We start from the raw sequence: 17,917 nt of genomic DNA on the forward strand, positions 1-17,917 counted from the left end.
GGATTACTTGGTAAATGTCAAGGCGATTCAATCCCGTTTTTCAGTTGTATTAATTCCCAAATACGATGGTGTTAAATGTTGTTGTTCTCATGGTTATGGTAGAAATGCCTAGCACAGTTTTGCAGATGCCCATTAAATAAGACACTCATGCGTCAAAGTGGGCAAGGCTATCTGGGACTGCATGGTGTGCTTAATGAGAAAAATGCACATACCAATTAAAATTTGAATTTGATCGAAATATGAGAATTTTGCATATATGTTTACCTCCATTTCCTGTACATATGTGATTTATCAAGGACAAGGAGAGCAAAAAAGCAATAGTCTTATTAAACTAGGTGCCCAACAACACTGAAAAAGTAGTACCAGTTTGTGCACTGCTTTTAGGATCAAATCATATGAAAATTGTACATGCATCTTACATTGCTGGACTCCTGGTCCGATTTCATTGTCTCGGCGATGTATTTGACGCCCTCTATGGCACTCTTCACATCTGGATTTTTCGTGAGCGGCGAATCATAGGTCACTGCAGCTGGTCCTGGCTTCCCAGAGATTTCAGAGATGTCAATGTCTTCAGTGAAAATCCTTTTGTTGTGTTTGCCTTTGGCCGGGCGTTTCATTGTGGAGAAGAACATCACATTTGGAATGGTCTCAATAAAAATCTGGAAAAAACAGATTTTACATTGATGCACTTGATCGAATTACATAACACATTTCCATTATGGCATTGATTTTTTTCCATATTCTGTAATATTTGAGCAAGGGTGCATGTCAGGCTGATATTAAATATTAATATTAGTTTAGATATATTAATTAATTAATTAACATATTAAATAATATTAATATTAGATATTAAATTCACAATTTCCGAGTCGTAAAAGAATGCAAATTGCTAGTCGCCCTCAGCTACTGAAAGGTTACCAGGTAACTATTGGCAAGGGTTTACCACTATGCAACACCACATGTGATGTTTTATAGTCACTTTTGCTCGGTCTGAGCTAGAATCAATATTATATTTGTTGAAATCTGGGATACAGCAACAATGGATTATGTGAAAAGTGCAGTAACTTCATAATTATGGGGAAAATGTTGCAATTGAGGGATTACCTAATCCCAGTGCCCTGCTTACACTTCTAAGGTACTCTGCTGAAGTGCAAAAGAGAAATAAGGGGACTATCTATCCCTTCTAGTTTTATGGTGGTATGCCGGTGTGTATCTCTGAAAAACTCAAAACTGGTGCTCTGATTTTGAGTGCGAAACAAACCATCACTCAAAACTACAAAAGCATACCAACATAACATTGAGTGGATGTATGACGTTAGCACGCATACTATTACCACGCATACCTTTACAACGCGGTATTTACAACGAATACCGTTACAACGCATAGCGCTTTGAGGTGCTGGATAGTGGTAAGTATAATTTTATATTCCAACTCCAGTCCCCGTGGACACTAGGGAAGGTGTTGGATATAAAATTAAACGTATTCCCTATCCTAGAGCGCCCCCCAGCGCAATGCGTTGTAATGGTATGTGTGGTAATGCCTGCGTTGTAATGGTAGTGCGTTGTAAAAAATGCGTGCTAAACGTTGTATACCCATTGGGTGATAGTGTGAGATTTGGAAAAGTGGGAAGTGGCAGGGCAACGCAATGTATGTGTTCAAGTTCCATTAAAAGTATGTTGGGTATAGACATCATTTCCACAAGTTTAGGCAAAAGTTGTACAATTTTCAACGGTCAATGAGCAATTAGATTTTTACAGTGCCGTTAACGGTTAATAAAACACGTGTTGTATTTTCTTAATTGTAATTTTTATTTGATTCATAATCTCTGAAAACGGTCAACAAACATTAAATATAAAATATCACTTAGTAAAACATTAGAAGTTAAAATGAGAGTATTCACATTGTGATGAGCACTCATTTAGCCCAAATTTAAAAACACATTGAAAAAGTAAAAAAAAAACAATAACAGTTCCTTGCAATGCAGGGGTCTTTAGTATTACATATTTTTACTAAAAAATAAACACAGGACATATGACATGGTCTTGTGGTTAATTGATAGGTGTAATATTCACAGGAACAGAGGACAGGATGCAGCCGTAACAATATGGTAAGTTTATTGTGTAAAGGAGATGAGCTGTGAAGCCCCTTCTCCAAACGTGGGCCAACAGTCGTAGTGTGGAATCTGGTCCACGCATTCTGTGTTCCAGATTCCACCAGAGAACAGCAGGACACCACACATCCCCCTTCGTTAACAAAAGATTTACCAAGGTTTGTAAGAAACACAACCAGAACACAAATAATATTCATTAATAAAAGTATGAATGTACGCTGGGCCCGAATGTACCTACAAATGTACACACCCATGTGATAATCATTGCACTATGCCGGTCTCTGTCTCACAACATTGTGTCTTTGCACATTTCTAGGTTGATGACGGAACTCTTTCCGCCAATTCATGTTATTACGCAACAATTTTGGGACCCCGTACCAACTTGGGACCAGAGCTGTCATTGTCCGGCCATAACCACCCAGGAACTTTCACAACTTTGGACAAACTCCAGACATTGCCATCGTTTAGCTCCACCACCTGCTTACCAACTCTGACAACTCTCATAGGAGCCAAAAACCTAGACTCACCAGACCTCAACATTTTCCCCTTTTTCACACGCACCCAATCATTGACTCTCAAAGGGTGCAACAGACCGTTATCCTGTAAAACTTACCACACCAGAGCAATCATAAATGGCTTTTCTATTGACATCCTCCCTACAAACTAGATCCCTCATCCATCTCTGACTCAAATTACACAGACTCTTCCTACCCCTCATTTTTTCAAAAGGAGACAAATCACCATGACTTCTGGGAGTGTTTCTGTAACTCTATAGTTACTCTTTAATAGCCTGATGACAATTCTTTCTATTGCTAATGGCAAGATCTAAACCTTCTTTTAACACCCTAATCCACCTTCCCACAATACCATTGCTTTGGGGATAATATACTAAAGAACGCTTGTATGCAATACCATGACTCTCAAGAAACACCTTCATCTCTTGAGACGTCAACTGCACACCATTGTCCGTAAGCAGTAATTCAAGAAAGCCCTCCCTTGAAAATACATCATTCAAAAATTGAATAACAATTCTTGAAGTAATTTGTGGTACCAGCTTAACAACAGGCCACTGGGACAATTGGTCAACTAGAAGAATGGCATACAAGGGATTGGGCCAAAACTCATTGGTCCAGCTATGTCACGAGACACACTCTCCCAAACCTGAGATGGCCTTGAAACAGGTAAGCATTCATACTTATTATTATTATTATATTGAGATTTATAGAGCGCCTGGTGACCCGAGGGCATCCCCGCGCTATAAGAATGTAAAATCCAGGACAGGCGGAAACCAGAGACTAATTGGGGAAGAGGAGGGTTTTGAGTTTTTTGCGGAAAAGTGCGTGGCTAGGTTCCAGGCGCAGCAGGCGAGGAAGAGCGTTCCATTTAGAGGTGGCCTTGACCGAGAAGCGGCGGCCACCGGTTCGCGACTTCTTGAATCTTGGGACTGTGGCCAGATGTTCGTTGTCCGAGCGAAGGTTTCTGTGGGCTTTATAAGGTGTAATCATATCTTTGAGGGCGGCAGGTCCAGCCCCATTGATGAGTTTGTGCGTGATGCACATGGCCTTAAACTCCACTCGCTGGCGGACCGGAAGCCAGTGCAGAGTTTTAAGGGCCGGAGTGGTCGGGGCTCTGGGAGGAAGGTTGAAAATGAGTCTCGCCGCGGTGTTTTGTGCACGCTGGAGTTTGGCCAGGGTGGTTTCAGGAGCGCCGAGGAATGCAGCGTTGCCGTAGTCCAGACGTGCTAGTATGAGCCCTTGAACCAGAAGCTTCCTGGACAGGGGGGGCAGGAGGGGGAGGATCTTGCGAATTGAGCGGAGAAGGCCAAAGCAGGTCCCCGCGGTCTTGACTGCCTGGGTCTTCAAGGAGAGGTCCTGCTCCAACCAGAAGCCCAGTGTTTTAATTTCTGTCTTAGGCGTAGGGATGTCACCGAAGGAATCCGGCCAGACTGAAGGAGGGACGGAGGACCATTTGTTGCCCAGAAGCATGATTTCTGTTTTTGTCCCGTTCAGCTTCAGCGAGGATTCGCACATCCAGGTATGTATGTCTTGCAGGCAGTTAAGTAGGATTTCAGGGTTATTGTACAGCTGGGAAAGAGAGACGAGTTGGGTGTCGTCGGCATAATTGACTATTTTTATCCCATAGGGGGTAACCACATCCTCTAACGGGGACATGTAGACATTAAACAGGGTGGGACTAAGCGAGGACCCCTGGGGCACACCACAAGTGAGCGGAAGGGGGTCTGACCGGTAGTTACCGTCCCACACCTGAAATGATCGACCCGAGAGGAAGGATTTGATCCAAGCATGTGCGGTTCCCACAATTCCTGCCTTGGCCAGGCGATGGAGGAGGACACGGTGGTCCACCGTGTCGAATGCGGCACTGAGGTCCAGGAGGATCACTGCCACTGATCCTCCTGAATCCAGGATACACCTAGCCTCCTCGATGACGGAGAGGAGTGCGGTGTCTGTGCCGTGGCCCGGCCGGAATCCGGTTTGTGACTGACGTAGAATTTTATTCGTCTCGAGGAATTGGGAGAGTTGCACATTGACTAACTTCTCAGCCACCTTGCTGATGCAGGGAAGGAGCGAAATGGGTCTATAATTGGCCATATCGTCCGGGTTCAGGTTGGGCTTTTTCAGCAAGGCCTTGACAACTGCGCTCTTCCATGAGGAGGGCACTGTGCCTTGGGCAAGAGATGTGTTAATCAGATCCCTAATGGTGGGTAAGATACTGGGAGAAACGGTTTTTAAGACTCTGACGGGTGCCGGGTCCAGGGGGGATCCACTTCTCATTTTGGCCAGCGTGGTGGTGACCTCATCGAGGGAGACTCCTCTAAAGGAGGACAGCCGCGGGCTGGTGGAACAGGTGTCTGAATCAACCGGGATGGGGGGGCTGATTGGGGGAAGGGACTCCAGGATCCGCGTGATTTTGGAGACGAAGTATGAGGCTAAGTCCTTGCATCTGTCCGGAGGGGGAAGAGAGGCAGCGGGAGCTGAAGGGATGTTGAGCAATTCCTTAACTATCAGGAAGGATTCTTTGGCCGAATTGGCCGCATTTTTAATTCTGTTGTCGTTGAAGGTGGTCTTGGCTAGTTTAATGGCCGATTTGTAGCGTCTTACCGCTATGTTGTAGGTGTCTTTATTACTATGTAGCCAATCTTTCCTCCACAGTCTTTCCGCTTTTTTGCATTCTTTGCGGAGGTCTCGGAGTTCCGGGGTGTACCACAGGGCATGGCCCGTTGTCCTATCTTTGATCTCCCGACTTTTAATGGGAATGAAGCTATCGAGGGAGGAGGAGAGCCATCCTCTTACTTGGGTGTCCTCCTCGGACGGGTCAGCCGCCAGGCTCGGGGTGGAGGAGTCCAGAGCTATGGACCAGTCCACCGCAGAAAGTTTGGCCCACGATCTATCTTTAGTAAAGATGGGGGTTTTATGGGGTTTCTTGATGGCCCCAGGAATGTGAAAAGTGATCACAAAATGGTCCGTCCATGGAAGTGGTTGGGAGTTAATAAGTTGGAGGGAGGGGATGTTCGAGAACACTGGGTCGAGAAGGTGCCCTTTAACATGTGTTGGACCGGTATTGGCAAGGAGAAGGCCATGAGAAGCCAGGTCGCAGATAAGATCGACAGCACCTATGTCCAGCGGGTCGTCAAAGTGTATGTTGAGGTCACCTGTTATAAGGAAGTTTGATGACAAGTGGGCTGACGAGGAGACAATTTCCAAGAGGGATGCTGCAAAGGGGGCGAAGTGGCCGGGAGGCCGGTACACCAGAAGGCCTGACAAGGAGCTGGTCGGAGTAAGCTGAAAAGTGAAGAGACAGCTCTCTGACTCCGGGGTTGCCATCGTGTTAATGCGGCAGGCGAGGTGGTCCCTGAAAATGATGGCAATACCACCTCCTCTACCTAAAGGGCGTGGTTGGGACAAGATGAGAAAGCCGGGGGGGAGAGCCAGTACCATATCGGAGTTGGAGTGCTCAGTGATCCAGGTTTCTGTCAAGAAGAGTATGTCCAAGTTTAGATCGCAAATAAGATGATTAATATGCAGGGCATGCTTCGGGAGCGATCTGCAATTAAGTGTCGCCATTTTGAGGACAGGCGGTGGAACCGGGGATTTAGGAAGGAGTAGCTTCGTCGGTTTGCAATTGTTGCAGCTGAGGTAGGGTCTGTTCGGGTCTTGTGGAGCGTGGCATGCGCTGGCTTTTCTAGGTCTAAGGCTAAGTAGCTCTCTACGAGAGTAGCTTACCTTTGTAGTTGGAGGGACAGGTATAGAGTCTGGCCCTGGGCCCGATCGTGCGCGGACGGGCGCAGACGGGCTTGCCTTAGGCGCGCCTTCGGCGCGCAGACGGCGCTCCCGCTGCGCTCGTCCGCTGCGCGTCCTGTGGTTGCACATCTTTATGGGTAGGAAAGGGGGCGGGTGGGCGTGGCCTCAATGTGGGCGTGGCCTCAGTTCCTCGCCGACAATGGCGGTCTAATGTTTGTTTAGGGTTTGGTCGGTGCAGCGAAGGAGTCGCTGTTCAGGCGAGTCTCGAGCCCGCTTCAGGAGGTGTCAGCTGGGTGAGTGCCCAATTAGAAGTACAGGAAAATAGGGAGTGACACAGAGAAATACAATTTTTTAAAAAAGCGGACGTCTCCCGGCTTCCGCCTCAGGAGATTAGAAGTTCTGATCTGTTGGCGCTGATGACAGCGCTTTAGTACTGTGGCGGGTGGGCGTGGCCTCAATGTGGGCGTGGCCTCAGTTCCTCGCCGACAATGGCGGTCTAATGTTTGTTTAGGGTTTGGTCGGTGCAGCGAAGGAGTCGCTGTTCAGGCGAGTCTCGAGCCCGCTTCAGGAGGTGTCAGCTGGGTGAGTGCCCAATTAAAAGTACAGGAAAATAGGGAGTGACACAGAGAAATACAATTTTTTTAAAAAGCGGACGTCTCCCGGCTTCCGCCTCAGGAGATTAGAAGTAAATGTATTTTGGGATTTGTCACTAACACTGCATTCAATACAACATCTGACTTTTTTTTCAATACACCGATCCACCGTAGGCCACCAAAATTCGCTCCTAATCCTCCTTTTCATACTGGTCATACCGGGATGAACTTCATGAGCCATGTCTAACACCGTTTGTTTAAGATCAACAGGCACAACCAATGTCAGACCTCTCATTAAAATGTCATCTTCAAGAGACAATTCTTGTGCCACTTGAAAGAAAGGGACAAGGTTCGGGTTAGGTCAGCTTTCCTAGTCCAGGATGACTCAACAAAACACACATCCTTTTTGAGATTTTCATCATTATCACAAGATTATCTCAATTGATCTTCTTTGACACATCCCTTAAATACTTCACAGATGGACACAACCTTTTCCAAATCACAATCATCCACAACAACACTATCACCCTTCACTGGTAACCTTGACAAACAGCCAGCCAGGACATTTTTTACTCCAGGAATGTATTTAACTTTGAAATGAAAATCTTGCAATTTGTATTGCCAACTGGCAGTCCTGGGAGCTGCTTTACCACAACCTTTTGTTGTAAACAAATCCACAAGTGGACGATGATCAGTCCTTACTCTGAAAACTGTGCCATAAACGTACTTCCCAAAATATTCAGTGCCCGACCGACACGCTAGAGTCTCTTTTTCCAAAGTGGATAATTTGCTCTCTGCCCCTCTTAACGGTCTGAATGCAAAAGCAATGGTGACTAAATGTCCCTTCTGATTTTGCATAAGGACAGCACCAATGCCAACATTGCTGGTGTCTGAAACAATAACAGAATCGCAAGCAGTGTCAAAAGTAGCTAATGCGGGGGCAGAAGATATACATTTTTTAAAATGTTTGAATTCATTGGCACAATTGTCATCCCATAAAAACGATTGGAATACATTTAGCATAGTATTCCACCAGACCTAGAAAAGATCTTAGCTGGTCCGTGTTTCGATGCTGAGTATCCTCTTCAATAGGATTGACTACATTTTACACCAAATTTGCATTTCTCCTTGTTAAAGTCAAACCATTATCTTGAAGGATACATAAAACTTTGTGTAAAATGTCAGTATGCTCTTGTGCATTGCTTCCAAAAACAAGAATATCACCCTGAAAATACAAAACATTGCTCATGTCCTTAAATAACTTGTGCATGACTCTTTGGAAAACAGAAGATGCAGAAATTAAACCAAATGGCATCCTTTTATACCTGAAAGCACCTTCAGAAGTAATAAAGTATACTGTTTGCTACCTTCATAATAGGCAATTTGATGTTAGGCATTTGACAAATCTAAAGTTGAAAACACCGTAGCCCCTTAGATTTTGACAAACATTTCCCCAATATTAGGCCGGGGATGTCTGTCCACCCGCACACTATCATTAAGATCTCTCAAATCAACACACATCCTGACCTTTCCGTTGGGTTTGTGTGCGACAACGACGGGTGATAACCATTCAGAGGATTCAATTTCCTCAATATCATCAAGTTGACACAACCTCTTCAACTCCCTTTTCACAGCATCCCTTAGAAGTAAAGGAATGTTCCTGACCTTGGGCACCCTGGGAATGGCATTGTATTTTAAGATGATCTTATGGACTACATATTTTAGCAACCCCAATTGTGGAGAAAACACACTAGGTAACATCTTCTCCCACTCAGTTGCTGGGCCATCACCAAGATGAAGAATCAAATCTAAATAACCCAGCACTTGATCAGAATGTTTAGTACCTAGCGTGATCATCAGGTCTCTTTGTTGAGCCCAACCCAAAGACAGGAACCATCTTTGGCCACATACACTTTAGCAGTAATGGACTTGCCTTTAAAGCTAAGAGTGGAAGAGTAAACCCCCAATACTACGAGTGGCTTCCTCCCGTACCCCAACAAGCTTGATGTTAGGAGGAGATAACGGTACAACTGGAAACTCCTTTAACCACTCATCACCAATAAGGGTGTGTCTTGCATCAGAATCTGCCATAACCCTTACTTTTTTACTTCCTATCAATATTGTGCAAAATGGGGCATCCTTTCCATTCACATCGTCCTCACAAACAGTTAATAAAAATTATTAATCTTCAAAGTCACAATTAACCTTCTTAATATGATCGTTATTTTGATTTCTGACTTCCATGCCCTTATTGCTAAACCAGTTCTTGTTCTTGCCCATCCTTGCATAATGTCCGTTATTTTACTATACCTACATACTTGACCAACTGCAGGACATTTTTTGTCATTGGCCAAATGGCCTGGAATACAGCACTTGAAACACACATTTCCAAATTGGGATAGCAAGGAGGTATTTTACTTTTAAATTTACTGCTGACATTATCATCAGAAGTACTTTTTTTGACCAAGGGAACTTCATCTGCATTTTTCTCTGATAATTCTTTCATGCCTAGTTTCATATCTTCAAAATGATGTGCAATGTCAATTGCTTTGGTAAGAGTCAAATGATCAGCAGATAATTTCTCTTATAACTTAACATCAGCCACCTTATGCACTATCTGGTCACGTACCGTTTGATCATGAAACGAGGAATAGTTGAATTTGGCAGCTAAAATTCTCAAATTGTTTTCGAAGACGTCAATAGATTAATTGACTAATTGTCCTCTGCTTACGAATTTGTGGTGTGCAACTACCTCATTCACTTTTTTTGACACATAACTTGCTAAGTTGTTTGATGGCATTGTCAAATACATCAATGTCATCCTCATCACTTGTATTGTTGGTTGTTAATGAGGGTAAATGACTCAAAATACGCCTGCCTTCAGCTCCTAAGCAGTGCTTTAAAATAGCCAGTTTCCGCTTGTCTGTGTAGTCATCACCCCCAATAGCTTCAATGTAAGCTTTTAGACCTTCCTTCCATTGTCTCCACTTTAAAACAGGTTCTCCAGGACTAGCTAAAAATGGAAGTGAAGCACCAATACCCTCAATGATAAAATCCAAATTTGAGAGAGAAAAGAGAAGAAAGAAAAGAATGAAAAGAAAATACCTTAGTGAAGTAGAAATAACAATAATACGTTCACAGGAGGCGATGTTTTAAAGTGAACTAAAAATAAGTAAAGTGGTGTGTGGATCACCGATATAAAGGTGTCCACAAACCAGCTTGAGGAGTTGGCGCGCCCAAAAGAAGTGTGCGAATCACGGAAATGGATTTTCAAGGCTCTTGAAATGGAAGAAAACAATGATGGTGTGCGGATGACAGCGAGAAGAATGACCACAATGCTCGAGCATACATATACAGCATATGGACCGCTGATCGCTGGTTGAGAGACGCGCTGCAAAGATATGCAAGGTAGCGCTGTATTCTTCATAGCCTTATGCGCGCAAAGCACATTAACCAAAGACTCCTTGACAGCAGGAGGCATTCTAGCCTTTGTTGGCATGAACGCACTTGCACAAGAAGAATATAACAATAGTTCCAAGGCGCGCGGGTGACAGCATGTTCAAGCTCAGTAACGTGTGAGGCAGCACATATCCGTGAAAGCGATTAAAAGTACAAAATCTCACCATAACCTCACCAGAAGTCGGGATTTTCAGGACAGTGGACAGTCAATGATACATTACTCACCACTCAGGTTCCGATGGCGCTCAGAAGACTTTGGCAATCAACGGACTCGAGATCTGCTCGTCGCAGGACTCCAGGTTTGGGAGTTCGCTCTCCATTCGTCGCCAGTGTGATATTCACAGGAACAGAGGACAGGAATCAGCAGTAACAATATGGTAAGTTTATTTAGTAGACAAGATGAGCTGTGAATCCCCTTTTCCAAACCTGGTCTAACCGTCCTAATGTGGAATCTGGTCCACGCATACCGTGTTCCAGATTCCGCCCGAGAACAGCAGCATTATAGGCCAGAAAATAAGGGCCTATAACAAGGTAGGCCTTTATTGGCTGATATAACCTGGCATGGCATACTATAAGGCTATGAGAACCTTCTGCCCTATGAGGACAGAATTTTGTAACTAAAAAAAAGCAGACTACTGGGAGACGCAGTGGGCTTTTAACCCATTGCACCTCTGAAGCTTGAGTGCATTTCACAGCTCTTGCTATGTGTGTGCCTGACAGTTGCCAGTGTGTACGCACACCGCAAGAGCTGTAAAAGTGGGGCGCGGTCACCCCTTGATTCTCCTCTGGCTCGGCCAAACTGTTTTTCTTTGTTTAGCAGAGCTGAGGGATACAGAAGTGGAGCAGAATTTGCCCCTCCTTCCTTTTTAGGCTCCGACTACACTGAGGTTAACTCCTTGGCTGCTGGGGTAATTTTCCTGCTCTGCTGGGGGGCGGGGGCGCGCACAGCGCCCCGGTGCTCAGGACGAGCTCCGCGCGTCATGAGCTACAGTGCTCCTGTGCTCATGACGAGCTGAGCTCGTCACGGCCACACCTGTTTCTTTAGAACGTTCGCACAGCAGGGGAATTATCCCAGCGTGCAAGCGTTCTAATGGCCATGACGAGCTCAGCTCGTCATCAGCACACGAGCACCTTGGCTGATGAGCATGGGAGGGGTTAATGGAAAGAGGTTGTAGATAAAGCATTTTGTGTGCCCTTGATTATCTACTTCCTCTGTCTTTCTTATTCTCCTGTACAATCCACATTGCCTGGTGGAGGGAGAGTCAGAAGGTGTGGAGTTGGACAGTGGGAAGTTGACAGCAGTAGTCCTAAGCACGTGTTTGTTTGCTGCTGCTTCTCCATTGTCTTCAGTGGAGCATTCAACATTTCTGAGTTCTAATAAACATTGATACATCAATAATGCAGTGCCCATTAGGTATTATACCTAGGCCTAAAGAGTCAGGAATTCAACAATAATTTGCCTCATTGCGATTGCTGCTAGCCAAAACATGCATAGCGATCCTCTGGCGCTGCCCCTAGAAGTCCTATAATGAAGCGTGGGAAAAAGGTTTAGTGGAATGGGCATTGGCTGAGGAAATAAGGATGTGGGTGGTCAAGACAGATGAAAAGGTCCTTGATAATATAGCCATATGGTTCGAAATGATGAACTCAGGGTCAGGGTTAAATGTGGATAAGACACCACAATAGTACCTGAAGTGAATCAGATTAGATATGTCTGGACAAGGTGAAATTATACTGGTTAATATCGAATTTGGACAAAATACACGAAGATGCCTGGGCACTGCTGAAGAAACGCTAGTGAAGCAAGTATAAGCATGTTATTATTTCTTTTTTCTCTTCCTTTTCCTTACATTTAGGATGTAAAGCAACAAAACTGATATAAGGTGACAACAGTATATTTTATTGTTCAAATATTGGTAAATGTTCTATATGGAAAATATTCTTAAAGTTACAAAATAATAAATGAAGATCTTCACATAAAACAAACATACAACATAAAGTTTTCCTATGTACCTGTTTTAGCAAAGGACATCAAAAATGATAAGAGGCAAATCATAAACCTTGATGAAGTGTTGAGTACTGTGATTGCCTAAATGCTCCAATTCCTTACTAATATAGTCTTAGAGTCCGACGTAGCGGGCTCTATTGGCCATTAACAAGGGAGCGGGCCTTTAATGGCTGGTAAAGCCCGCTAAGGAGGGCTGACTCTAAGGCTATTAAAGGGCAGAATGTTCTAATTTGTAAAGCAAGCCCTTAAATAGCCCGAGGCAGTTGAAATCCTCTTGGGCTCTATGAGGCCTTTGTTCACAGCAACAGCTGTGAACAAACATTGGAATGTTAATGCTTCGGGCTTCTACCAGCCATTAGAAGCCCGGAGCACTCTATTGTCTTCAATGGAGCGCTCATCATTCCAATGTTCTAATACACCTTATTACTTGGAGTACTAGTGTTCCTCGTCACAGTCCTGGCTTTCCGCCCTCCATTCCTTTTTTAGTCCACCCACAAGGTTTGGGGGGGTTTGCATCAACTGGTCTACCTGTGGTGCCTTTTTATTGCAGACAGGAATAGGAGGGAAGACCATACCTAGGGAGCAATAAATCCAGCCTAGGCAGTATGCGTGTGCAGTCTGCAAGACCTGTTGTATTAACAAAAAACACTTTATTCCCACCTCCTACTTACCATTGGTTCACTGCTGCATCGCTCTTTTTTGCTGGCACCTAAATCGTTCACTCGGCCGATATGTCAATTTCGGTCAAGAGTAAGGAGCACCGGCCGAGCACAATCTCCTTACTCTTACTTTCCTTATCTGTGTTTAAGTGAACTTTTTTTTTAAAGTTGCTTTATGTCCATCGCTGCTTCCAGCCTCTCACCACCCTCTAACACAAACGCAGCATTTAAACATTGCAGGGTGATTCCTGTTGTATCTCATAACCACTTAATACTGTTGTTTAGATGTGGGTGGACCTGCTCAGTTGCATATGTTTTTTCCAGTATTGAATGTTACACACATTTTGATCACATGTGGCAGCTGCCTCCCAGGCTCCTCATATTGTCAGTTTGCTGCCCGATAAGTGAACGCTTAACATGAGCTGTGGCAGAGGCACTGGGCTTTGCTTAGTGATTGGGGAATGGAGAGCCCGTGTTGCTGTGCCACTGTCGCCGCCCTCCTGTTGCTTCAACCCTTCCTGGCCTGGCCCTACCTGCGCACACACACATCACCCCTTGCCCGTCGCTACTTCCCATGGGCAACATCCTGCAATTGTAATTAAAAAAATGATATAACATGTGTTCATGTGTACGGTCTCTTGCATTGCCCCAAAATATAAAGAAGTTGGTAGACTTAAAGTATAGGTGCGCCTGGGTGTGCTAAAACAGGAGGCTCACCTAAGTCCTTTAGACATTGTGCGCCACTCCATGGTCTCCGTCATCAGTTTAGGCTTCAGCGCTTCTCTGCAGCATTTCTCTTCCCTGTGTTTTCCAAATTCACTAGATGAACATATGTGCCTTTAGAACCCCAGACATATGTAACTTTTTCACGCTTCTCGTTTTTGTTATGCTCGGTTTATGTTTAACTTTGTAATTACTACTCGGAAGCACTATAGCAACATTTTTTTTTCTACTGCCTTAAGGACCCGCTTTCAATTTACCACTGGTACAGCAGGTGATAAGTCCAGAATAAAAGTTAGTCTGCTACCTTTGCCTGTGAGCTTAGATTGCAAGCTAGCCGGCGTGGGCAGACAGCCGCTACCTGGAGCTACTGCAAAAGATCGACTGATCCGGCACCGGCCATGCAGCTGTTCTTTCTTACTAGGGCACAGTTGCTCACCGTAGCTCAGAACGAGGCTGGTGAGATTCTCAAGCACAATGGGTGCATGAAATTGAAATTAAAATACTTATAAAGCGCACGACTACCAAGAGGTGTCTTGGTGCATGCACCGGGTGTTGCCTAAAGGACGTTTTCTCCCCAAACCCACAGTAGAAGATAGTGCCACCGGCATTGGTGGTGTCCTGGAACATATAATATATGGAAACATTTCCTTTAACGTTGGGACTATACTCTGAGACCTAATGGCTCAAAGCAAGTAGACTCCTCCCGTGCGGTTCAGATCAGTTTCATTCAACTTTACTAATTACTGCAGTGCCTCGTGATAACTGCCAATGTGCCTGACTTAATTCCACATAGGGACGACTTAATAAGAAAACAGATGGTCTACTCTCACCCTCAGGATTACTTGTTCTGGTGTTGGTGTGTGTGTGTGCTGTGTGTCTACTCATGACTGCACTTAATAACACTCTCTATCCTTCACTGGAACTTTTGCCAATTAAATTACATTTTTCAGCTTAACAGACACGCACATCAAAGCGCTGTAATAAATGCATAATCACAGCTAGCACACACCATCATGCTAAAATTATGCTCTATTGAAAATATGTTCTTTGTTTTAATGATTGCATTTCATTTGGGAGATGGTGTTGTATATGGCATAAGCTGTCAACTTTGGAGCTAGAGAACCGGTGTTCAGTCTCCCAAGTTGCTGCTGGTTTTCACTGCTCCCAGGCAGCTTCTACTTTATGCTTCTCCAACAATAGTACAGCTCTTCGCTGCTACCACATTGTTATTAGTTTTCGCTACTCCCAAGATGCTGCTACAGTAGGCGGCCTTCAGAGAGATGCAACTTCACAGAGCAACCCGCCCACTGCTCTAGTGGTCTCAAAGGATAGAATATAACAAAAATGGCAGTGGTCTGAAAATACAGACAATTACAGCTTGTATAATAGCAGCTATAGTTAGTGGAGCGCTGTAAAGCTATGCAGGCCAATGGTTTGTCACATTTCCAGGATTTCACTTCTGAAATGGACTGAAAAGTGCCCAGATACATTTTAGCTTCCAGTACAGCACTATAAAAAGTTCACAAATAAATGCAGTCAACAAAGGTGTATCATAATCGTTATTCATTCTAAATAAAACAATAATGTGAGGGAGGGCAATACAAGAAGTTCAGACAAAAAGCAAACAGCAACTGGTGGTGCTGTGGTTTGTGTTTACGCGCTTATGCCCGACCCCTTTTGCTCAGTGACAGCCCTTAGTACCACTCCCTCAGTGCCATTTCCTAGTAGTGTGCCCGGGTCGCTACGCCCTATACTCACTGTTTCTCCGCCCAGGACTTGCTCCTCAGTGGACTCTGCAGCGGCTCCCGAATCCTGCTCCCTGGTGCCCATGCTCCTCTGTCAGTCTCCTGTCTCGAACCCCCAGATCTCCGGACTCATGGTCCTTAAATTTGGGGCTCCCGGCTCTCCCGGTCTTTGCCTGTGCTCCTGGGCAGTGCTGGCTCGCGGGGTGTCCTTGCTCTCACGTCTCCGGCAGTGCCCCTTCCCTCTTGCATGGATCATTGAACTCTTTGTCCTCGTGCCCTTCTCATCCCACATGCCGCCGATGCCGGCAGTCCCACTTTCACCTGGCAGCTCTCGCTTCTCCCATGGCGCCTCCCACTTACCCTGGAGCGCTCACTGCTTCTGTGAGAATGCAAGTGCAAGGCGCTGCAGGCCTATGTAGCACATCTACGCCCCTCGGGTCTTAGTCCTGAGACTTCCCTAGCATGAGCTGCTATCGCTCTCCACAAGGAGCCTTCAGCGGTTGACCAAGGTCACACGCGGATCTCTCTGTTCCTTCTGGACAAGGCATACACTGTAAAGATTCTGTTTGTATTTTTCATTTGATTGTGGTCAACAGTGCCAGTGCTACGTTAAGGCCAATGTAGGCATCAGTCTTTTGACACCACTCCAGATACCTACAAGACAGCGTAAGAATACAACATACAGCCTCAATAATGCCCTTGGGGATGGGGAACTGGAAAATTACCATTTTGCTTCCGGCTCCGAAGATACTTTCACTGGACCTGATTGTCATTCCCACGTGTGAAATCATTAAAACCTGAACACTGCAAGCCCTCGCTCACGGGTATACTGTTCTCTGTTTACGTCTACTAAAATGTTAGTTGTAGTGTTGTGATTGAGATTCTGATGCTCGAATTCTGAGAGCCCGATTAATAGATCAGAAAACGAAATCTAACACATTTCATCATCTTGCAGCCATTTTATTGATACTTATTCCCTTTTGTCCTGAACATGAATGACACTGGTTTCTAGTGCATTTGTTGGCTGTGCACAATAAAGTTTTCTTTGAGTGTAGTCAGCCTTTTCTAAACTTTTCATATATTCAGCTACTGTTTTTGCTGACTCATTTCTGAATTTGAATTTCCATGGATGAAACATTGTGTTGTGACTATTATGTTGTCATAATTCTAGGGATTGTTTTTGGAAGTGTTATGAAGTAGGGAAACTTCGAAAGTTAAATGATATAAATGTACAAAGTCTTGATGCTACACTCAAACCGCCATAAAGGCAGTTTGTTAATGTCATCAAAATGCATGAAATCCTTTGCCATTTGATTCATGAAAGGGATTACTATAGACTTGACCCAGACATTTAGGATTTCTCCTGCTAACATTTTAAGACCTGCATCAGTCCCGTAGATTATTGTTAGCAATATCTCCACAGAAAAGGTGGAACAAGGATTCATGTTTTCGGAGGAGGAGCCCCTTGTGATCTTGGTGATTTTATTGTTGGTTGTGATATTACCAAGAATATGTATTTCAGCCTAAAACTGCTACTTGTTTAACCAAATAAGTAGAGTATCTCCACCCGACTATAGAACAGAAGAGAATATTTAGGGGCAGAACTCCCTCCCTCATGGCTATTTCACACAGGTCCTGCTGCGGACTGCAAGCTATAAAAGAGCCGGAGCCCTCCACCAACAACCATCTCGCCAGCAGTAGGAGGACCTGCCCGGAGCACGCTTGAAGCTCTCCTTGTGATCTTGGGCGCACACTGTTTCTGTGTCGCTCTGTGTACCCTAGCGCTTCGAGGCCTGCTGCGGATCATTCTCTTCTTCTCCTGCGCTCCCTTCTTATCCCCGCAGCCTCGGTGTTTGGCACCTCTCTTCCAGGAGGCCTTCTTCCAGATCCCAAACTGCATCTGCCCCTCGTGCATGGCTCCTCCCTCGGACCCTCACATGTCACCCCGCGCACCTCTCCTCGCCCACAAGTACATATTAACCAAATGCAAAAATACACACGTATCTGTACATGTTCAGTAGAAACTCCTCTGTGACATGTATACATGGGCTGCAGATCCAAACGCCTTTTCTGTCCTCAGCTTCACATGATGACACTTGCTACAGGAACAGTTCCTGTGCATGCAGTCTGCATGATGCAGAGCACGTTTTGCAGAACCATGATTCTGTTCTGGGCACTTGGTGTGGGGGGGGGAGGAGTGTGTGTCTGCCTTGCTGTAGGGGCCCACTGTCTACGGCGTATCCACATACATTGCATGTTTCCAAGTGCTTTGAAGTGCCTGTAAGGTGGAGTGTTGGCGCTACATAAACCCAGTGGTTAACTTGTAACAAAAAAAACCCAAAAAAGTGCAGGGGCTCATT

The 17,917-nt window shown here is 44.9% G+C and overlaps 1 protein-coding gene across 1 annotated transcript in view; it reads right to left on the bottom strand.

Moving 5' to 3' along the window:
* Nucleotides 1-17,917, bottom strand: part of CHRNA1 (cholinergic receptor nicotinic alpha 1 subunit) — a 171,789-nt gene that overhangs the window by 21,053 nt on the left and 132,819 nt on the right. Inside the window, exon 8 of the mRNA XM_086956170.1 lies at nt 420-659. Coding sequence (XP_086812296.1) covers nt 420-659 — 240 coding nt within the window. The remainder of the gene's footprint in view (nt 1-419; nt 660-17,917) is intronic.

The sequence above is a fragment of the Lissotriton vulgaris genome, chromosome 2_1 (assembly GCF_964263255.1).
Source record: "Lissotriton vulgaris chromosome 2_1, aLisVul1.2, whole genome shotgun sequence".
Lineage (NCBI taxonomy): Eukaryota > Metazoa > Chordata > Amphibia > Caudata > Salamandridae > Lissotriton > Lissotriton vulgaris.